This window comes from Nerophis ophidion, linkage group LG15, assembly GCF_033978795.1.
Source record: "Nerophis ophidion isolate RoL-2023_Sa linkage group LG15, RoL_Noph_v1.0, whole genome shotgun sequence".
Taxonomy (NCBI): domain Eukaryota; kingdom Metazoa; phylum Chordata; class Actinopteri; order Syngnathiformes; family Syngnathidae; genus Nerophis; species Nerophis ophidion.
In genome coordinates this window covers 3917629-3941995 of record NC_084625.1, presented here as the reverse complement: position 1 = coordinate 3941995, position 24367 = coordinate 3917629, and the positions used below count along the sequence as shown (strand labels likewise).

Below are 24367 nucleotides of genomic sequence, written 5' to 3'. Positions count from 1 at the left end.
AGTCCCCCATTATGATTATATTATCGGCGTGTGTCACTAGATCAGCAACGAACTCTGAGAATTCATTGACAAAGTCCGAATAGGGCCCTGGGGGGGCGGTAGATAACAGCATAATGACTTGTAACTTAGTGACTTTAAGGTTTTACTACTTACGTATAAAATACTACACGGTCTAGCTCCATCCTATCTTGCCGATTGTATTGTACCATATGTCCCGGCAAGAAATCTGCGTTCAAAGGACTCCGGCTTATTAGTGATTCCTAAAGCCCAAAAAAAGTCTGCGGGCTATAGAGTGTTTTCATTTCGGGCGCCAGTACTCTGGAATGCCCTCCCGGTAACAGTTCGAGATGCCACCTCAGTAGAAGCATTTAAGTCTCACCTTAAAACTCATTTGTATACTCTAGCCTTTAAATAGACTCCCTTTTTCGACCAGTTGATCTGCCGTTTCTTTTCTTTTTCTTCTTTGTCCCACTCTCCCTTGTGGAGGGGGTCCGGTCCGATCCGGTGGCCATGTACTGCTCGCCTGTGTATCGGCTGGGGATACACAGGCGCCTCCGCTTGGGATGTTTTCCTGCTGGCTCCGCTGTGAACGGGACTCTCGCTGCTGTGTTGGATCCGCTTTGGACTGGACTCTCGCGACTGTGTTGGATCCATTATGGATTGAACTTTCACAGTATCATGTTAGACCCGCTCGACATCCATTGCTTTCCTCCTCTCCAAGGTTCTCATAGTCATCATTGTCACCGACGTCCCACTGGGTGTGAGTTTTTCCCTGCCCTTATGTGGGCCTACCGAGGATGTCGTAGTGGTTTGTGCAGCCCTTTGAGACACTAGTGATTTAGGGCTATATAAGTAAACATTGATTGATTGATAATACCAACACAGGCACTCGTAAACCTGTTAGCATATCAGCTAATGCTACAATTCAGCCATATCTCCCATCCTTGCTCATCTGCTGCGTTCAGAATCAAACCAAAGCCAAAAGGACTTCTGTGGGCCTGATGGCGGCCCGCTTTCATGTGTCAGAGCGCCCCGGTTGAAAAAAGGTTTTGCGCATTTCCTGCTCAGCCGTGTTTGTAGCTATTTTTGTGTGTAAAGAAGACATCAAACTATACCCCCCAAAGAACACGCTGCAGGAAAAACTGTCACATTGTGCACAGTGGAGGCAGGTGTCAGCAAAGACTTTATTACATTGTGTCCTCCGGGCTCCGGCAGACAGCCTGACGCGGGGTGTTGTCGTCCGCAGAGGAAGAGCCCTGGAATGAAGGGAAGCTGAGGGGTCGAGAGGGCCTGGGGCGGACAATGGACGAGCAGTCAGCAGAGGCAGGCCGGAGTTTAAAAAGCAAACCAGTTCCTGTGTGCTCACCCGACAACACGTTCGCCTCCTCGGGCCGCGCACACCTCATCTGTAAACACTTTTCTGTTGCTGCTCATTAACGCGCCGGTCGGTCATTGCTCCCCTTCCCTGCGTCGCCCCCTCCGGGAAACGCTCAGGAAAAAGAATGTGATGTCGAAGATTCTATTCTTTCGTCATGTTTTAGCTATCAGCACTGAAGTGTTGCGGTTTGTGAAGAAGTATCCTTTAACCTTCGACCCGTTTTAGTTTTTAAATGCATAAAAAACACCACATACATTTATTTTTTTGCATCAAAGCTTTTTGACTTTGTCAGGAACCTCTTTGGGCTTCACGGTGGCAGAGGGGTTAGTGCGTCTGCCTCACAATACGAAGTTCCTGCAGTCCTGGGTTCAAATCCAGGCTCGGGATCTTTCTGTGTGGAGTTTGCATGTTCTCCCCGTGAATGCGTGGGTTCCCTCCGGGTACTCCGGCTTCCTCCCACTTCCAAAGACATGCACCTGGGGATAGGTTGATTGGCAACACTAAATTGGCCCTAGTGTGTGAATGTGAGTGTGAATGTTGTCTGTCTATCTGTGTTGGCCCTGCGATGAGGTGGCGACTTGTCCAGGGTGTACCCTGCCTTCCGCCCGATTGTAGCTGAGATAGGCGCCAGCGCCCCCCGCGACCCCGAAAGGGAATAAGCGGTAGAAAATGGATGGATGGAGGAACCTCTTTGTCAACAAAATAAAACATTTTAATTTTTTTCACTAAATTATTAAATGCTCTGGTCGAAATTATGCCCTTGGTGTTGTTAGGGTCGGTTTCGACCCAGTTATAAAAATAAGATGATAAAGCAATGATAAGAGCCAAAACTGAACACACTGACAGCCAGCTCCTCTCCCAATCATGTGAGCTTTAGTGGATTCTCATTTTACCTTGTTATCCTGTAAAAAAAAAAAAAAAGACGGACACTAAAAGTGTCACTTTTTGCCACTCTGATTTTGTTTTTTTTATTAGTTTTGGAACTAGTAATCTATTTCTCTTGGTTTCATTTGCTTGATCGGTTGTTTGATGTTGGATTTCTGTTGCTGGAAAAAATACTTTTTAGCCTTTTTCTTGAAGTAAATATAAATGGGTCGAAATTGACCCGTAACACCATAGATGTTACTATAGTTAAAATTCTTAAAATGAAAAAATAAATAAAACACATTTATTTAAGAGATGTGTTCTAATACCCCTTAGTAATAGTTAGGTAACACAACAACCTTTTTTTTATTTATATGATTCTCTTGAGGTTCGTTTTACCATTTTTAAAAATTGAAATCGAGGGGTATACTGACAAAAAAAGGCCCAATGGCCCAAACCAAAAACATTAAAACCAATATTTTCAAGGATAAGGAAGCCTAACAAGGTAACCAAGAGACGAGAAACAAATTGGATGATAGATAATTGTTTTTAGTGTATTTTACAGCTGATTTAAGACATGGGTCAAAACCGACCCGTTAACATAAGAGATGGTAACAGAAAGCTAACACAAGAGGAAGGTTAAAGTTCACAATAAGTTATTTCCCCTTTAGGGTAGCAAAGTATAAAGTTCATAGTACTATACTGCCTTTGAAATATACCTCCATCTTCTTCCGCTTATCCGAGGTCGGATCGCGGGGGCCGCAGCCTAAGCTTCCCTCTCCCCAGCCACTTCGTCTAGCTCTTCCCGGGGGATCCCCGAGGTAATGCCAGGCTAGCCGGGAGACATAGTCTTCCCAACATGTTCTGGGTCTTCCCAGTGCCCTCCTACCGGTCGGACGTGCCCTAAACACCTCCCTAGGCAGGCGTTCGAGTGGCATCCTGACCAGATCCTCGAACCACCTCATCTGGCTCCTCTCGATGTGAAGGAGCAGCGGCTTTACTTTGAGTTCCTCCCGGATGGCAGAGCTTCTCACCCTATCTCTAAGGGAGAGATCCAAACTAGCACCCGTGATCTTGTCCTTTCGGTCATAACCCAAAGCTCATGACCATAGGTGAGGATGGGAACGTAGGTAAATTGAGAGCTTTGCCTTCCGGTTCAGCTCCTTCTTCACCACAACGGATCAATACAGTGTCCGCGTTACTGAAAACGCAGCTTGTCAATCTCACGATCCACTCTTCCCTCACTCGTGAACAAGACTCCGAGGTACTTGAACTCCTCCACTTGGGGCAGGGTCTCCTCCCCAACCCGGAGATGGCACTACACCCTTTCCCGGGCGAGAACCATGGACTCGGACTTGGAGGTGTTGATTCTCATACCGGTCGCTTTACACTCGGCTGCGAATCGATCCAGTAAGAGCTGAAGATCCTGGCCAGATGAAGCCATCAGGACCACATCATCTGCAAAAAGCAGAGACCTAATCCCGCAGCCACCAAACCGGATCCTTCAACCCTTTGAAAAATACCTGTACTTTTTAATTTATTTATGGACATGACGTTAGACCGTGGTGACATCGCGGGTAACATGAGTAGAGGCACATGCGAGTCCACACACGCACAGAGCACTTACAAGCAGAGACGGTGCCTCCGTATTTTGGCTTGGAAACTAACAAAGGTGACGCTTTAAGTGTGGCTCTGCAGGCTCTGTTAAAATAAAGGCAAACATTTTTTTTTACCTTTTATTTTGAAAAGTATCAAACACATTTTGGTACTTTTCATTACGGATAGTGTCAGGTTCAAACACTGATGCCATCTATCAAACAGACAGACAAGAAAGCAAGGAATCATTCAAAGACAGCTCAATTTTTAACAATGAGGAGAGACGTATTGGGCTGTACACTCATTGCGGAATGAGATTATTTTAGATTGTACCTAATGTTGTGACTGGTTTTATTGATTATTGACTATTTTATTGATTATGGGAAAAGCAGTAGAAAATGGATGGTACTTTTTCGTCACTTATTGTTTGTCTTTGGTACACTGTGTGTATTTTAGGCCATTGGTTCTTTTTTATTGTTGCAAAAAAAATATATATATATATATATATATTAGAGATGTGCGGTTTGCGGTCTCATCCGCGGATACCACGGGTAAACTGCGGGTCGGGCGGGTGACATGACGAAAAAATAGATTTTAATTAGATTCAGGCGGGTGGCGGTTGAACCATTCGGAAATATTTGATATACATGGTTCTGGGATTGGTATCCTTTACCATTCAAAGAGCCATTTAGGACCCGTGTCACAAAGCGAAAAAGACAACAGGAGACGCAAACATTCTCTAGACTGACTGCTGGCAGTCCCCCAGTTATAAGTACTAGGGCGTGCTATGAAGCCATTGGCTTTTGTCGCCTTCTACAGCATGTTCGGTCTGCTTGTCAGTCCAGCAACATGTTGTGTGTGGCTAATGGTTGTGATATAAACAATTTGAACACTCTTAGTAATATGCGCCACGCTGTGAAGCCACACCAAACAAGAATGACAAACACATTTCGGGAGAACATCCTCCCAGTAACACAACATAAACGCAACACAACAAATACCCAGAATCCTTTGTATCCATGATACACCTGACTTTTATACACCCCGCTAGCAGCAAACATAATGATATATTTGCCTATCCGCGCATCTCTCTCTATATATATGTATATATATATATATATGTATATATATATATATATGTGTATATATATATATATATATATATATAGATATATATATATATATATATATTGCTCTTTTTATCTTTGGTACGAACATTATTATGTAAACTCAAAGTTATTGGGTTTTTTTTGGGTTCTTTGTTGTTGTTATTTTTGTATTACAACATTTTATTATTTGATCATGTTGTACTGCATTGTAATCTTTTGTTTTGTGATTGTGTGAGGTTTTGCCGCCTGGACCCCAGGAAGAATAGGCTCCTCTGCGGTGTAGACTAATAGGGATCCTTGATAAACTAAACTAAACTAAACTCAATTACAGTTCCAACCTACGCCCTAGGGCACAGCCCACGTCCTCCAATATTTATTCGGGAGGTCCCTGGTTACATCACTGAGGCTGCTTCTGAAGGAAGGAGGGTCATTTCACACACAAGTGAATGCAAAGCATACTTGGTCAACAGCCATACAGGTCACACTGAGGGTAGCCGTACAAACAACTTTAACACTGTTACAAATATGCGCCACACCAAACAAGAATGACAAACACATTTCGGAAAAACATCCGCACCGTAACACAACAGAAAAAATACCCAGTAACCCTTGCAGCACTAACTCTTACGTGAGGCTAAAATATACACCTCCCGCCGCCCCAACCCAGCCCAACTCTGCCTCCTCATGCTCTCTCCGGGAGAGCATGTCCCAAATTCTTAGCTGCTGTTTTGAGGCATGTTTAAAAAAAAAGTAAAGTACTTTGTTATTAATCAATAATAAATATGGCAGTGCTATATTGGCATTTTTTTTCATAACTTGAGTTGATTTATTTTGGAAAATCTTGTTACATTGTTGAATGCATCCAGCGGGGCATCACAACAAAATTAGGCATAATAATGTGTTAATTCCACGACTGTATATATCAGTATCTGTTGATATCGGAATCAGTAGTTAAGAGTTGGACAATATCGGCAAAAAAGCCATTATCGGACATCTCTAGTGCTGACACACGTGATATTGCCCTGTCTCTGCTCGGTGTGCGTCACAATACTCTATGTTCGCCTTTGGACACAAACACTGATACGAGACGACTCGCAATCCAAGATTGCAAGTTGTCCAATTGCACAGATAGAAAAGTACTACTTCAGCACAATTGATAACAACTATAGCAACAGCCTTTAAGCATAAGAGTTGTGTGATAACTTCTACATCCTTATTCCAACATTTAGTTAATGTGATCGCGCAGGTTTTGGCTGAGGACTATCAGAGATCTGATGCGTGTATCGACCTCCCAAACATCATTCCCACATACCTGTAGCTTCACCGCACATTCAAATGTCAACTTCCTGTTATCAGCCTGACCCAGATGGAACATCTAGTCAAATGCCGAGCCCTCAGGCAGTGTGCTGTTTCCAATGCAAAGCCCTTCCTCCGCATGAAGCAGGAAGCAGGAAGCAGGAATCAACCCCCGACAGGGCGATAGCATCGGGGACATAAGCGCTCAGTTGTCACGTTTCGCAGCCAAAAGAAAAGCTTTATTTATGCAGACAAAACAGGGACATTTGCAGCTGCCGAGGAGACACTTCCAGAAACACGTCTCCATCTTTCGTCACTTGTCAGAACTGCTTGTAGTTTCAGTCGGGCGCGAGTAAAGCTGCAGTCTGTGACTAATAACAGCCTCTACCTGGAAGCAATTTGACGCATGCCTCTCGGCGCTACCGTCAAATGTGTCTCTGCTCCTTGAGTCGGGAACAATTAATGTTCCTTCGTGGTTCCGTCTGGCCACGTGACACGTTCTCCTTCTCAGAAAACAAACTACACCCTGTGTAATTTCAACCAGCTGACTCGCCGTCATGCAAACAACAGCGCAACCGTCATCTGGATTTTTGAAAAGCGCGCTCCTTTTCGCCCAAGAGCTGGGAGTGGGAGTCCTGAAAGTGCTCTCCGGCCTCTTGGAAAGTAGGAACCAAGCGTGACCCGCATCATCTGAGTGCACCGTGCTGCCAAGTAGACATTCTTGTCCAGTAAGGCTGGGATCACAAGCCTGCCAGAGCTCCGCCTTGGGCTTCTGCAGGCTCCACAAGAGAGCTAAAGGGGCCGCTAATCCCGCTTTTGGGTTGCTGTAGACCAGACATGGGCAAAATACACACTTGCGGCCCGTTAAGATTCACAATCCGGCCCCCCGGACGTTTTACGTAATTTCTTTTAGACCAGGGGTGCCCACACTTTTTCTGCAGGCGAGCTATTTTTCAATTGACCAACTCGAGGGGATCTATCTCATTTATATATATCATTTATATTTATTTTTTTATGACAGAGACATTTTTGTAAACAAGTTAAATGTGTTTAATGATAATACAAGCATGTGTAACACATATAGATGTCTTTCTTTCACGAAGACAAGAATATAAGTTTGTGTATTACCTGATTCTGATGACTTGCATTGATTGGAATCAGACAGTAATGATGATAACGCCCACATTTTCAAATGGAGGACAAAAAAAGTTGTCCTTTCTGTACAATACCACATGAAAGTGGTTGGTTTTTGGCATCTAATTCATCCAGCTTCCATACACTTTACAAGAAAAACATTGGCGGCAAATTCCGTAGCTTGCTTGATTGACATTCACGGCACCCGAGGGTCTTGTGAGATGACGCTGGCTGCTGCCAGATCATTATTATGAAAAAATGACAGAGAGGAAGGCGAGAAACACTTTTTATTTCAACAGACTTTCGCGCCGTCCCTTCCGTCAAAACTCTAAAGGCCGACTGCACATTTCCTATCTTCACAATAAAAGCCCTGCTTCATGCTGCCTGCGCTAACAAAATAAGAGTCTCGGAAAGCTGGCGTGCACAAGTGATGTGCACGCCAGCTTTCTGAGGATTCTTGTGCACGCCAGTTTTCCGAGACTCTTATTTAGTTAGCGCAGGCAGCATGAAGCAGGGCTTTTATTGTGAAGATAGGAAATGTGCAGTCGGCCTTTAGAGTTTTGACGGAAGGTACGGCGCGAGAGTCTGTTGAAATAAAAAGTGTTTCTCGCCTTCCTCTCGGTCATATTTTAATAATAATGATCTTGCAGCAGCCAGCGTCATCTCACAAGACCCTCCGGTACCGTGAATGTCATTTAAGTGACGTCTTGGTGAAGATTGATGATCACTCATTTTTAGGTCTATTTTTTTTAAAAGCCTGGCTGGAGATCGACTGACACACCCACCGCGGTCGACTGGTAGCTCGCGATCGACGTAATGGGCACCCCTGTTTAAGACCTTTAACATCAAAACTGTAGCCGCCATTATGATGTACAGTGCTTTTTTATTCAAGACCTACTGAAATGAGATGTTCTTATTTAAACGGGGATAGCAGGTCCATTCTATGTGTCATACTTGATCATTTCGCCATATTGCCATTAGGGATGCACCGAAATGAAAATTTGTGGCCAAAGCCGAATAAAATTTAAACTCTTGGCCGAAGGCCGAATACCGAATAATTAATGCCGTTTTTCACAATTTTTTTTAATATTGCATAAATAGCGTAGAATAAATATTTAGACATGTTTTTCACTCATATTCCCGTTTCGTTGATTAACGTGGACCCCGACTTAAACAAGTTGAAAAACTTATTGGGGTGTTACCATTTAGTGGTCAATTGTAATATGTACTGAACTGTGCAATCTACTAATAAAAGTAGCGATCGATCGTTGCTTTTTTTTTCCCCCTGTTAGCATTTCCCAGAATGCCTTGCGGTGATAGGTCGAGAGGCTAAAGCCCTTCCTTTGCCTACACCCCCCAGAATGTCGTGCGGGTCCGTCTCTGTGTTTCTTACTATTTTTTTCCAACAGAACTCAGTGAAATTATCGAACGTTCTATCGACCCCATTTTCTATTGATATCGATCACATGTCTATCGCGATATATATCGTTATCGTTTTATCGCCCAGCCCTAGTAGAGAACATCGACAATAAAGTTCGCAACTTTTGGTCGCTAATAAAAAAGCCTTAGCCTATACCGGAAGTAGAAGACGATGGGCGCGTGATGTCACGGGTTGTGGAGCTCCTCACATCTGAACATTGTTTACAATCATGGCCACCAACAGCGAGAGCGATTCGGACCGAGAAATCGACGATTTCCCCATTAATTTGAGCGAGATTCACACTTCATTAACTATGTGTTGTCCTTTCAACAGATGAGACATTACCTTCTTGAAAGACTTTTAGATAAAATTCAATTGGGATTTTCCACAATTCCACTAAATTTAGACTTTTTAGAATTTGTGTCAAGATCAAGATCTCTCTTTTCATACACATACAACCAGTCGACAGATGTCAGTCAATGATGGAAATTATATTTTCAAATATGTTTTCCATCCTCACTTGTCTGTTTTAAAAAATATTTTTATTTATTTAATATTTGTATATGTAAATATTGAATGTATGCCACAATGGGGGACTATTAATTTTCTTTCCTCTATCTATACTTTAAGTTTACACCAGAGTCTACCCGAACCCACTTATCTATGCGTACTTCATATCAGGACCACATGATTAGCATATGGGCCTATTATTGTTATGATTGCAATTACTATTTTAGTAGAATAATGAATGACAGGTTATCACTACAAATAATGAATATGGTTTCAATATTACTATACAAAGTATTTAGGTTTCTGCAAACAACTCAAACTATGGAAAATTAGATATCAGCCCAGATCAGTATAGATGGCAGAGTTAAAAATATGTCTTTAAAAAAACAACAAAAAAAGCTAGCTCCATACATTAGGCAAATTACATCTGAGAGATAATAGTGTAAGACTTACTTGTTCAGCCATGATAGCCCCATGAAAACCTGACATTTATGACAAATCGAACCGTTTGGAAATGAGTTGAAAATTGAGCAAATTATGGTTATTTAAATAGTACATGTTCCTTGACAACTATGTACTGGGCGGGGCCAGCTGCCTGGGGTAAGATGGCCGCCACGTTGCCATTGACTGACAGCGCTCAGAGCCAATCAGAAAGAAGGGGCCGTCTAACCATTCCCGCCCCCAAAGTGCCCAAAACAAACATGACAGCGCGAGGAGAGATGCCAGACCGAGACGGAGCGTGCGCACATAGTACATGAAATCCATGTACTCGATTAGTACTTTGAAATCCATGTACTCGATGTTACTTTGAAATCCATGTACTCCATTAGTACTTTGAAATCCATGTACTCCATTAGTACTTTGAAATCCATGTACTCGATGGTATTTTGAAATCCATGTACCCGATGGTACTTTGAAGTCCTTGTACCCGATGTTACTTTGAAGTCCATGTACCCGCTGGTACTTTGAAGTACATGTACCCGCTGGTACTTTGAAGTCCATGTACCCGGTGGTACTTTGAAGTCAATGTACCCAATGGTACTTTGAAGTCCATGTACCCGATTGTTACTTTGAAGTCCATGTACCCGATGGTACTTTGAAGTCCATGTACTCGATTGTTACTTTGAAGTCCATGCACCCGATGGTACTTTGAAGTCCATGCACCCGATGATACTCTGAAGTCCATGTACCCGCTGGTACTTTGAAGTCCATGTACCCGATGGTACTTTGAAGTCAATGTACCCAATTGTTACTTTGAAGACCATGTACCCGATGGTACTTTGAAGTCCTTTGAAGTCCATGTACCCGATGGTACTTTGAAGTCAATGTACCCAATTGTTACTTTGAAGACCATGTACCCGATGGTACTTTGAAGTCCTTTGAAGTCCATGTACACGATGGTACTTTCAAGTCCATGTACCTGATGGTCCTTTGAAGTCCTTTGCAGTCCATGTACCGGATTGAAGTCCTTTGAAGTCCATGTACCCGATGGTACTTTGAACTCCATGTACCCGCTGGTACTTTAAAGTCTATGAACCCGATGGTACTTTTGAAGTCCATGTACCCGATGGTACTTTTGAAGTCCATGTATCCGATGGTACTTTGAAGTCCATGTACCCGATGGTACTTTGAAGTCCATGTACCCGATGGTACTTTTGAAGTCCATGTACCCGATGGTACTTTGAAGTCCTTTGAAGTCCATGTACCAGATGGAACTTTGAAGTCCATGTACCTGATGGTACTTTGAAGTCCATGTACCCCATGGTTCTATGAAGTCCATGAACCCCATGGTTCTATGAAGTCCATGAACCCGATGGGATTTGGGCAGCTTCCATTTTTCTTTCCACAAAAACAACGTCTTAATCGGAGATGAATCGTTAATAATGTGTGCTTTTTTCATAGTTACATGTATTATTTTTTGTAAATAAACCTTTCTCATGGCTGTGGATCTCCTCTCTGAAAGCATGTTTTAGTTGTTGCTGCTGACTGTGGGAGTGACATCATGCTGGGGACTTCTTGCATGATCTCCAGGCCACCTGTTCCCAACTGGAGCCGATCCAGTCTTCCAAGTCCACTTGGTCTCTGAGTGGACTGCAAACACTTCATTTTGTCCACTCGCTAATTCTTTGAATGCACTTTTCCCTCCCTTGTTTTCCACCGGCTTTAAAAAGCAGCTGCTCTTTTCTTCAATATCAGCAGAATTGCTTTTTTTTCCTTCTTAGGTTTAATCCTTAAGAATGTAGTATGTGTGTGTGTGTGTGTGTGTGTGTGTGTCCTACTTACACACCCTTAATTTGGCATGACCCCTAATTCTTATTACTGCTGTCTGGGATATTTGTTGACACTACAGTAAATGGCCGCCTATTCGTGGGTTGACATTCACTCCCTTGCATACTTGCAGATTGCTTTTCTCTGCTTTAACTTTGTAGAAAGTAGGGTTGTACAGTATACCAGTAGTAATAAAGTACTGTGGTACTAATGGTTAACTTTGTAGAAACTAGGGTTGTACAGCATGCTGATAGTAATAAAGTACTGTGGTACTAATGGTTAATTTTGTAGAAAGTACGGCTGTACAGTGTACCGGTAGTAATAAAGTACTGTGGTACTCATGGTTAACTTTGTAGAAACTAGGGTTGTACAGTGTACCGGTAGTAATAAAGTGTCGTGGTACTCATGGTTAACTTTGTTGGAAGTAGGGTTGTACAGTGTACCGGTAGTAATAAAGTACTGTGGTACTAATGGTTAATTTTGTAGAAAGTAGAGTTGTACAGTGTACCGCTAGTAATAAAGTACTGTGGTACTAATGGTTAACTTTCTGGAAACTAGGGTTGTACAGTGTACCGGTAGTAATAAAGTACTGTGGTATTAATGGTTAACTTGTAGAAAGTAGGGTTTTACAGTGTACCGGTAGTAATAAAGTACTCTGGTACTAATGGTTAACTTTGTAGAAAGTAGGGTTGTACAGTGTACCGCTAGTAATAAAATACTGTGGTACTAATGGTTAACTTCGTAGAAACTAGGGTTGTACAGTGTACCGGTAGTAATAAAGTGTCGTGGTACTCATGGTTAACTTTGTTGGAAGTAGGGTTGTACAGTGTACCGGTAGTTATAAAGTACTGTGGCACTTATAGTTAACTTTGTAGGAAGTAGGGTTGTACAGTGTACTGGTAGTAATAAAGTGCTGTGGTACTCATGGTTAACTTTGTAGAAAGTAGGGTTGTACTGTCTACTGGTAGTAATAAAGTACTGTGGTACTCATGTTTAACTTTGTAGAAAGTAGGGTTGTACAGTGTACTGGTAGTAATAAAGTACTGTGGTACAAATGGTTAACTTTGTAGAAAGTAGGGTTGTACAGTGTACCGGTAGTAATAAAGTACTCTGGTACTAATGGTTAACTTTGTAGAAAGTAGGGTTGTACAGTGTACCGGTAGTAATAAAGTACTCTGGTACTAATGGTTAACTTTGTAGAAAGTAGTTTTGTACAGTGTACCGGTAGTAATAAAGTACTTACAGTGTACTTACATTGTACTACATTAGTAACACAGTACTTTAACTTTTTAGAAAGAAAGGTTGTACAGTGTACCGGTAGTAATAAAGTACTGTGGTACTAATGGTTATTACTACCTGTACACTGTACAACCCTACTTTCTACAAATTTAACCATTAATACCACGGTACTTTAACTTTGTAGAAAGTAGGGTTGTACAGTGTACCGGTAGTAATAAAGTACTGTGGTACTGGTACTAATGGTTATTACTACCTGTACAATGTACAACCCTACTTTCTACAAAGTTAACCATGAGTACCACAGTACTTTATTATTACCTGTATACTCTACAACCCTACTTTCTACAAAATTAACCATTAATATCATAGTACTTTAACTTTGTAGAAAGTAGGGTTGTACAGTGTACCGGTAGTAATAAAGTACTGTGGTACTCATGGTTAATTTTGTAGAAAGTAAGGTTGTACAGTATCCAGGTAATAATGAAATACTGTACGCGACTTTCTACAACGTTAACCATTAGTACCACAGTACTTTAACTCTGTAAGAAGTAAGGTTGTATAGTATAGCTTTCAAGTATACGTAAGTGTCGTTCTGTCTTCTACTAAGTTAACCATGAGTACCACAGTACTTTATTACTACTGGTATACTGTACAATCTTGCTTTCTACAAAATTAACCATGAGTACCGTGTTACCCAGTAATAAAATACTGTGGTACTCATGGTTAACTTTGTTGAAGACGGAACAACACTTTTACTTCCGGTTGAAAGCTCTAGTCTACACATTAGGACAGTGCAGTGTCCAAAAGATGATGCCATAACACAAAAATTAAAACATATACTGGATATTTGCTAGTTTTTGTTTTTTTTAACTATTTGCCAAGAAAAATGTACAAATGATATGCACTGTTTTATAAGCCGCAGGGTTCAAAGCGCAGGAAAAAAAAGTAGCCGCTTAAAGTCGTAATTTTGCTCATCAATTGCACTCTGGATTGACCGTTGTCATGGGTGTGTCCTCAGGAATTGGGAAGGTGAAGAGCAGGAAGGGAGGAATGAGGGACACGGCCTCCAACGCCGACGCCGACATGTACGCCGACAACGGCGAGCGCCTCTACGACCTCAACCTGCCCGCCCTGGTCAAGTTCAGCTACACGGCGGAGCGCGAAGACGAGCTGTCGCTGGTGAAGGGCACGCGGGTGGTGGTGATGGAGAAGTGCAGCGACGGCTGGTGGCGCGGCAGCTACAACGGACGCTCCGGCTGGTTCCCCTCCAACTACGTGACGGAGGACATGGACGGGACGGCGGGGGGCGGCGGCCCGTGCGACCCGTCCGGCTCGCTCACGGAGAAGCTGGCGGCGGTGGTCAACAGCACGGCCAACGGCAACCGCGTGCTGCACACGGTGCAGGCGCTCTACCCCTTCAGCTCGGACAACGACGAGGAGCTGAACTTCGAGAAGGGCGAGGTGATGGAGGTGGTGGAGAAGCCCGAGAACGACCCCGAGTGGTGGAAGTGTCGCAAGGCGGACGGCCAGCTGGGCCTGGTCCCCAAGAACTACGTGACGGTGCTGGACAAGAGCGCGGCGGGGCCGCCCACGCCCGACTGCGACTACATCTCGCCGTCGGGAAGCGGCCGCTTCGCAGGGAAGGAGTGGTACTACGGCAAGGTGACGCGCCACCAGGCCGAGGTGGCGCTCAACCAGCGCGGCGTGGAGGGAGACTTCCTCATTCGGGACAGCGAGTCGTCGGTGAGTCGCCAGCAGTTACCTCTTACCTATCCTTGAGGAAAATAAGACCAGAACTACAAACCCTGTTTCCATATGAGTTGGGAAATTGTGTTAGATGTAAATATAAACAGAATACAATGATTTGCAAATCCTTTTCAAGCCATATTCAGTTGAATATGCTACAAAGACAACATATTTGATGTTCAAACTCCAACATTTTTTTTGCAAATAATCATTAACTTTAGAATTTGATGCCAGCAACAAATGACAAAAAAGTTCGGAAAGGTGGCAATAAATACTGATAAAGTTGAGAAATACTCATCAAACACTTATTTGGAACATCCCACAGGTGTGCAGGCGGTGGGTGCCATGATTGGGTATAAAAACAGCTTCCCCAAAAATGCTCAGTCTTTGACTATTTGCTCACGCAGTTGTGGACAAAGGGGTGTACCTCGCCCCATCCTTTCTTGTCAAACAGTTTAAGAACAACGTTTCTCAAAGTGCGATTACAAGAAATTTGGGGATTTCAACATCTACGATCCATAATATCATCAAAAGGTTCAGAGAATCTGGAGAAATCACTCCACGTAAGCGGCATGGCCAGAAACCAAAATTGATTGATAAATAAATAAATGGGTTGTACTTGTATAGCGCTTTTCTACCTTCAAGGTACTCAAAGCGCTTTGACACTACTTCCACATTTACCCATTCGCACACTGATGGAGGGAGCTGCCATGCAAGGCGCCAACCAGCACCCATCAGGAGCAAGGGTGAAGTGTCTTGCTCAGGACACAACGGACATGACGAGGTTGGTACTAGGTGGGATTTGAACCAGGGACCCTCGGGTTGCGCACGGCCACTCTGCCACTGCGCCACGCCGTTGACCGTGACATTCGATCCCTCAGACGGCACTGTATCAAAAACCGACATCAATCTCTAAAGGATATCACACAACGGACATGACGAGGTTGGTAATAGGTGGGATTTGAACCAGGGACCCTCGGGTTGCGCACGGCCACTCTCCCACTGCGCCACGCCGTTGACCGTGACATTCGATCCCTCAGACGGCACTGTATCAAAAACCGACATCAATCTCTAAAGGATATCACACAACGGACATGACGAGGTTGGTAATAGGTGGGATTTGAACCAGGGACCCTCGGGTTGCGCACGGCCACTCTCCCACTGCGCCACGCCGTTGACCGTGACATTCGATCCCTCAGACGGCACTGTATCAAAAACCGACATCAATCTCTAAAGGATATCACCACATGGGCATGACGAGGTTGGTAATAGGTGGGATTTGAACCAGGGACCCTCGGGTTGCGCACGGCCACTCTGCCACTGCGCCACGCCGTTGACCGTGACATTCGATCCCTCAGACGGCACTGTATCAAAAACCGACATCAATCTCTAAAGGATATCACACAACGGACATGACGAGGTTGGTAATAGGTGGGATTTGAACCAGGGACCCTCGGGTTGCGCACGGCCACTCTCCCACTGCGCCACGCCGTTGACCGTGACATTCGATCCCTCAGACGGCACTGTATCAAAAACCGACATCAATCTCTAAAGGATATCACCACATGGGCATGACGAGGTTGGTAATAGGTGGGATTTGAACCAGGGACCCTCGGGTTGCGCACGGCCACTCTGCCACTGCGCCACGCCGTTGACCGTGACATTCGATCCCTCAGACGGCACTGTATCAAAAACCGACATCAATCTCTAAAGGATATCACACAACGGACATGACGAGGTTGGTAATAGGTGGGATTTGAACCAGGGACCCTCGGGTTGCGCACGGCCACTCTCCCACTGCGCCACGCCGTTGACCGTGACATTCGATCCCTCAGACGGCACTGTATCAAAAACCGACATCAATCTCTAAAGGATATCACCAAGTGGGCTCAGGAACACTTCAGAAAACCACTGTCACTAAATACAGTTGGTCGCTACATCTGTAAGTGCAAGTTAAAGCTCTACCATGCAAAGCGAAAGCCATTTATCAACAACATCCAGAAACGCCACCGGCTTCTCTGGGCCTGAGATCATCTATGATGGACTGATGCAAAATGGAAAAGTGTTCTGTGGTCAGACGAGTCCACATTTCAAATTGATTTTGGAAATATTCGACATTGTGTCATCCGGACCAAAGGGGAAGCGAACCATCCAGACTGTTATCGACGCAAAGTTCAAATGGTATGGGGGTGCATTAGTGCCCAAAGAATGGGTAACTTACACATCTGTGAAGGTACCATTATTGCTGAAAGGTACATACAGGTTTTGGAACAACATTTACTGCCATCTAAGTGCCGTCTTTTTCATGGATGCCCCTGCTTATTTCAGCAAGACAATGCCAAGCCACATTCAGCACGTGTTACAACAGCGTGACTTCGTGAAAAAAGAGTGCGGGTACTTTCTTGGCCCGCCTGCAGTCCAGACCAGTCTCCCATGGAAAATGTGTGGCGCATTATGAAGCGTAAAATACGACATTGTAGACCCCGGACTGTTGAACAAGTTTAGCTCTACATAAAGCAAGAATGGGAAAGAATTCCACTCTCAAAGCTTCAACAATTAGTTTCCTCAGTTCCCAAACGTTTATTGAGTGTTGTTAAAAGAAAAGGTGATGTAACACAGTGGTGAACATGCCCTTTCCCAACTACTTTGGCACGTGTTGCAGCCATGAAATTCTAAGTTCATTATTATTTGCAAAAAAAAATTAAGTTTATGAATATGAACATCAAATATCTTGTCTTTGTAGTGCATTCAACTGAATATGGGTTGAAAGGGATTTTGCAAATCATTGTATTTCGTTTATATTTACATCTAACACAATTTCCCAACTCATATGGAAACAGGGTTTGTAATTCAAACGAAGTAAGGCTGGGCGATATGGCCTTTTATTAATATCTGGATATTTTTAGGCCATGTCACGATACATCATATATTATGTCTGGATATGTTGCCTTAGCCTTGAATGAACACTTGATATTAGGGGTGTAACGGTACAAAAAAATTTCGGTTCGGTACGTACCTCGGTTTAGAGGTCAGGGTTCGGTTCATTTTCGGTACAGTAAGAAAAAAACAAAATATAAATGTTTTGGTTATTTATTTACCAAATTTGTAAACAATCAGGGGCTTCACGGTGGCAGAGGGGTTAGTGCGTCTGCCTCACAATACGAAGGTCCTGCAGTCCTGGGTTCAAATCCAGGCTCGGGATCTTTCTGTGTGGAGTTTGCATGTTCTCCCCGTGAATGCGTGGGTTCCCTCCGGGTACTCCGGCTTCCTCCCACTTCCAAAGACATGCACCTGGGGATAGGTTGATTGGCAACACTAAATTGGCCCTAGTGTGTGAATGTGAGTGTGAATGTTGTCTGTCTATCTGTGTTGGCCCTGCGATGAGGTGGCGACTTGTCCAGGGTGTACCCTGCCTTCCGCCCGATTGTAGCTGAGATAGGCGCCAGCGCCCCCCGCGACCCCGAAAGGGAATAAGCGGTAGAAAATGGATGGATGGATGGATGGTAAACAATCAGTGATCCTTTTAACATTGGGAACACTATAATAATTATGCCCACGTTAATCCACATTAAACTGCCTCAAATTGTTGCTTGGATTAAATAAAATGACACAACTTTTCTTCTACATATAAAAAGTCTAACATTAAACAGTTTCAAATCAACTCCATCCATTTTCTACCGCATATTCCCTTTTGGGGTCGCGGGGGGCGCTGGCGCCTATCTCAGCTACACTCGGGCGGAAGGCGGGGTACACCCTGGACAAGTCGCTACCTCATCGCAGGGCCAACACAGATAGACAGACAACATTCACACTCACATTCACACACTAGGGCCCATTTAGTGTTGCCAATCAACCTATCCCCAGGTGCATGTCTTTGGAGGTGGGAGGAAGCCGGAGTACCCAGAGGGAACCCACGCATTCACGGGGAGAACATGCAAACTCCACACAGAAGGATCCCGAGCCTGGATTTGAACCCAGGACTGCAGGATCTTCGTATTGTGAGGCTCATCATGCTTAATTTATTACAGCATTTGGGAAGCCTGTAGTTGACTTTGATTATGTAAATGTTATATTTGTATCAACATGTGATAGCAGGGACCCTGCCATTCAAAACTAGGCTGCTACATTACTAATGATTCATGTAACTATAGCTGGAAAAAATAGCACAATAGTAACAGGAGAGACTATTCATCCCTGAACACCATGGACTTCATGTAGGCTTTATGATGCACTTACATTATTATATACACTATCAGAGACAGAAACTCTTCATTTAATATAATGTCCTTTTTTGCTGCTTCAACACACCTCAATCAACTGTCCGTAACACTCACACACACACACACACACACACACAACGCAAAATGAGTTAACGTTACGCTAAAAGCTAACTAGCCTTCACCTAAAGCCAGAACTGCGAGCGAGCTGAGCTGCAATTTGTTTCTAGAAGGTCAACGGGCTCATAGTAATGTTTAGAAATTAGTTAACTAGGAAGTGTTAAGGATAATTTGGGAAGAGTCCGTTTCTCCCCTGCTAAACACATATCATCTCGATGCTAAAGCGCTGACTACATCGCTCTGAATGCACACTGCTGATTGGCTTTGTATGTAACCAATCAGATGGTTGTGTGGGAGGGACAATGCAGGGTGCCGTGCACAGACAGACACAGAGGCAGATCGGAGCGGAGCAGCTTGTTAAAACTTTAACACAGGCGGCTACTTCATATGTTCGTGTGAAACTTGTTTGGTACTCCTCCGCACCGAACTGGAACCCCCGTACCGAAACGGTTGAATACAAATACACGTACCGTTACACCCCTGCTTGATGCATATAAGCACAGCAGTATGATGATTCTACGTGTCTACATTAAAACATTCTTCTTCATACATGCTACTTTTAAACTTTCATGCAGAGAGGGAAATCACAACTTAGTCAATTGACCAAAAGTGTATTTATTAAACATTTATTAAGCCGTGGCACAAACATTCATGTCAATCCCAAAACCGAAAGTGCAAGATTGTCAGAGACATTTTAAAACAAGCTTTTTTTTGTGCATGATGTCACTAAGATGACATATCAAAACAACACTAAATTCAAGTGCACTTTTTGTACAGAACACCATTGCAATAGTTTAAAACTAATGAAGGGCATTTTTTGTGCATGATGTCACACAAGATATTTCAATAAGTGTCAAATAAAAATGGGCTGCATAATAGATCATCAAATAGTGTATCAGTCCATCCATCCATCTTCTTCCGCTTATCCGAGGTTGGGTCGCGGGGGCAACAGCCTAAGCAGGGAAACCCAGACTTCCCTCTCCCCAGCCACTTCGTCCAGCTCTTCCCGGGGGATCCCGAGGCGTTCCCAGGCCAGCCGGGAGACATAGTCTTCCCAACGTGTCCTGGGTCTTCCCCGTGGCCTAAACACCTCCCTAGGGAGGCGTTCGGGTGGCATCCTGACCAGATGCCCGAACCACCTCATCTGGCTCCTCTCGATGTGAAGGAGCAGCGGCTTTACGTTGAGTTCCTCCCGGATGGCAGAGCTTCTCACCCTATCTCTAAGGGAGAGACCCGCCACACGGCGGAGGAAACTCATTTCGGCCGTGATCTTATCCTTTCGGTCATGACCCAAAGCTCATGACCATAGGTGAGGATGGGAACGTAGATCGACCGGTAAATTGAGAGCTTTGCCTTCCGGCTCAGCTCCTTCTTCACCACAAGGGGTCGGCACAACGTCCGCATTACTGAAGACGCCGCACCGATCCGCCTGTCGATCTCACCATCCACTCTTCCCCCACTCGTGAACAAGACTCCTAGGTACTTGAACTCCTCCACTTGGGGCAGGATCTCCTCCCCAACCCGGAGATGGCATTCCACCCTTTTCCGGGCGAGAACCATGGACTCGGACTTGGAGGTGCTGATTCTCATTCAAATAGTGTATGTCCTTTGCTATTTGGTAGGTTCCTGCGGACGTTATCTCCTTCTGTTGTTGACTAGTTTTTTTCATACAATCTGGAAATGGTTGCTCCGGCATTTTGTTGACAGAGATGTTGACATGCGGAGTTTCAAGCACTCTTCATTCTCTAGCGGGTGCATTTCAAATGATGCTACAAATTAGCTGTGGTGCTACTTTTTGTAGCAACGCTTTTGCCGCATAACTGTTCAACATCTTCCCGCTTGAAGCCAAACCACCGCCAGACGATGCACCCTGTGCTGTTTTTCTTGGGAATAAATTATTCCCTCATTTGTTACCAGATTTGCACCTTCTCTCTCTCTCTAGCATCACAGCTAACATTACCATGTTGCACACGTGTCTTATATAGAGACAAAACTGCGATATTTTGAGTATATCGATATATCGCCCCGCCCTAAAACAAACACAGTTGACCAAAACGTGACTAAACTTATGGACATTTTCATTAAAAAATACAAACCAGACCAAAATGATGGCGAAAAGTGAATCCTCCTTTCTATGAACCACAAGCCGGTCTAAAGATTCAATAGATCAGGGGCGCCTTCACTTTTTCTCCACTTTTCAATTGACCAAGTGGAGGGAATCTACCTCATTCATTTATATAAGTTATATTTAATTATTTATGAAGGATAGGTTTTAAGACAAGTTAAAGGTGTTTAATGATAATACAAGCATGTTTAACACATGTAAAGTCATGGTCACTTATAGAGAACATCATATCATGGCTGTCTTGAGTTTCCAATACTTTGTACAACTCTTATTTTTTTGTGATGTAGTGATTGGAGCACATACAAAAAAACATTCATGAAGTTTGCTTCTTTTATGAATTTATTATGGCTCTACTGAAAATGTGCTGGGTCAAAAGTATACGTACAGCAATGTCAATATTTGCTTCCATGTCCCTTGGCAAGTTTCACTGCAATAAGGAGCTTTTGGTAGCCATCCACAAGTTTCTGGTTGAGTTTTTGACCACTCTTCTAGACAAAATTGGTGCACTTCAGCTAAATGTGTTGGTTTTCTGACATGGACTTGTTTCTTCAGCATTGTCCTCACGTTTAAGTCAGGACTTTGGGAAGGCCATTCTGAAACCTTCATTCTAGCCTGATTTAGCCATTTCTTTACCACTTTCGACATGTGCTTGGGGTCATCGTCCTGTTGGAACGCCCAGGTGCGCCCAAGACCCAATCTCCGGGCTGATGATTTTAGCTTGTCCTGAAGAATTTGGAAGTAGTCCTCCTTTTTCTCCGTCCCATTTACTGTCTGTAAAGCACCAGTTCCATTGGCAGCAAAACAGGCCCAGAGCATAATACTACCACCACCATGCTTGACGGTAGGCATGGTGTTCCTGCTATTAAAGGCCTCACCTATTTATATATATATATATATATATATATATATATATATATATATATATATATATATATATATATATATATATATTCATTAATACACCCACATATATATTCATATATACACATATATATATATATACACACAGTATATACACGTGTGTGTGTGTGTGTGTGTATATATATATATATATATATATATACAGTATATACACGTGTGTGTGTGTATATGTATATATATATATATTTATATGTATACATATATCTGTGAGCGCTTTGAGTATCTAACAATAGAAAAGCGCGATATAAATCTAATCAATTATTATTATTATTATTATATATATACACACATATACATTTTTATTTTATTTATTTATTTTTTAATACATATATATACACACACACATATGTATATATATATATATATATATATATATATATATATATATATATATATATATATATAATATAATATTAGGGGTGTAACGGTACGCAAACATTTTGTTTTGGTACGTACCTCGGTTTAGAGGTCACGGTTTATTTCATTTTCGGTACAGTAAGAAAACAACAAAATGTAATTTTTTTGCTTATTTATTTACCAGATTTGCAAAATCTTCCACCAAAAATATTTTTCTTAGTGGAATATTTGATGCGAAGTAATCGGAACCTTGAATAGGTCAATAATTCATAATAACATTGATTTTGATTCAATATTATGTTTTGAGCAATGACAGTTTGAAAGAAAAAAAAAACAGCTTTTTAGTCAACATTGCAACTTTTTAAAATTATATTTAACCTTCAAGCTTTTTTATTTCACTTTTATGTTTTTGTTTATTTTAATACTATTTTTAGAATGTGCTGTGGGCCTTTAAAACATTAGTTGTGGGCACCCCTGCTATAGATAATAAAATCGGATAAATCTATGGATAAAAAGCAGAGCCTGGCGACGCATGCGTGTTTTTCATAACGCTCTCACTCTCTCTGTCTCTGCCCCTCCCTCACCAATGCTGCTGCGTGCACTATTTGTTTTGTTTTTAACACCTTCTTAACCGTGAACGTACATTAATACACGCAACCCTAACTCAAAATGCCGGACATTTGAGGCATTAAAGAAACTCCACCCGGACAGCCCCGCAAAAGAGGACATATCCGGTGAAAAGAGGACGTATGGTCAGTCTATCCTAGCCTGGTCGTTGCTAGCATGCTAGCAAAAGAGGACATGTCTGGTGCTAGCTTTTCACCGGATATGTCCTCTTTTGCGGGGCTGTCAGGGCAGAGGTTCTTAAATGCCTCAAATGTCCGGCATTTTGAGTATTATTTACGCTACTTAATATGTCCTGTGGAAACTCGTTCAATAAACCTCCGTACCGAACCGAAACCCCTGTACCGAAACGGTTCCATAGATCGATAGTGAGTACTTTATTGATTCCTTCAGGAGAGTTCCTTCAGGAAATTTTAAATTCCAGCAGCAGTGTACAGAATTGAGATCAAATTTAAAAAGTAAATAATGGGGGTTTGAATGGAAACAAAATAGAAAATTGTTATAATAAGAATAAAAATACAAAGCAACAATGAGAATAAAAATATAGCAGTAAAATAAGAATAAAACAAGAGAAAGTAGGCAGTACTGAGCATGTTATGAAAACGTATTGCACTGTTATTGTTTTGCATCCCCTGTCATCCTAGTACCCCACAGTATTCTTCTTCTTCCAAACATGACGAGTTGAGTTTATACCAAAAACTTCTATTTTGGTTTCATCTGACCACATGACATTCTCCCAATCCTCTGCTGTATCTCCATGTATCCATTTTGGTATAAACTCAACTGGTCGTGTTTGGAGGAAAAAGAATACTGAGTTGCATCCCAAGAACACCATACCTACTGTGAAGCATGGGGGTGGAAACATCATGCTTGGGGGCTGTTTTTCTGCTAAGGGGACAGGACGATTGATCCGTGTTAAGGAAAGAATGAATGGGGCCATGTATCGTGAGATTTTGAGCCAAAACCTCCTTCCATCAGTGAGAGCTTTGAATGGTTGACCAAATACTTATTTTCCACCATCATTTACAAATTCTTTAAAATTCCTACAATTTGAATTCCTGGATTTTTTTTTCACATTCTGTCTCTCACAGTTGAAGTGTACCTATGATGAAAATTACAGACCTCTGTCATCATTTTAAGTGGGAGAACTTGCACAATCGCTGGCTGACTAAATACTTTTTTGCCCCACTGTGTGTGTGTGTGTGTGTGTGTGTGTATATATATATATATATATAATATGGTTTTGTAGATACTGCAGTATTACGGTTTCCAAAATGTTGTGAGGTGTGACCGTATCAAGCAAAACCTGTGTGTCGGTTTTTTTCTGGCTCTTTTACTTGGGGTCTAAAAATAAACCACATCCCCCAGAATCTTCTGCACAGCGCGGGTCCGCAATGTGGGGGCGTGGAGAGAGTGAAGTGTGTTCCATTTTGACATATATCC

General features: G+C 42.9%; 1 protein-coding gene across 11 annotated transcripts in view; it reads left to right on the top strand.

Annotated features, from left to right (window-relative positions):
• nck1b (NCK adaptor protein 1b) overlaps positions 1 to 24367 on the top strand; it is a 96555-nt gene that overhangs the window by 63632 nt on the left and 8556 nt on the right. For all 11 annotated transcript variants that reach the window (XR_009809748.1, XR_009809750.1, XR_009809749.1 and 8 more), the window contains one exon: positions 13833 to 14557. Coding sequence is in view for 3 of the 11 variants with exons in the window: in XM_061921256.1 (XP_061777240.1) it covers positions 13833 to 14557 (725 nt within the window). In the remaining 8 variants the exon portion in view is untranslated. The remainder of the gene's footprint in view (positions 1 to 13832; positions 14558 to 24367) is intronic.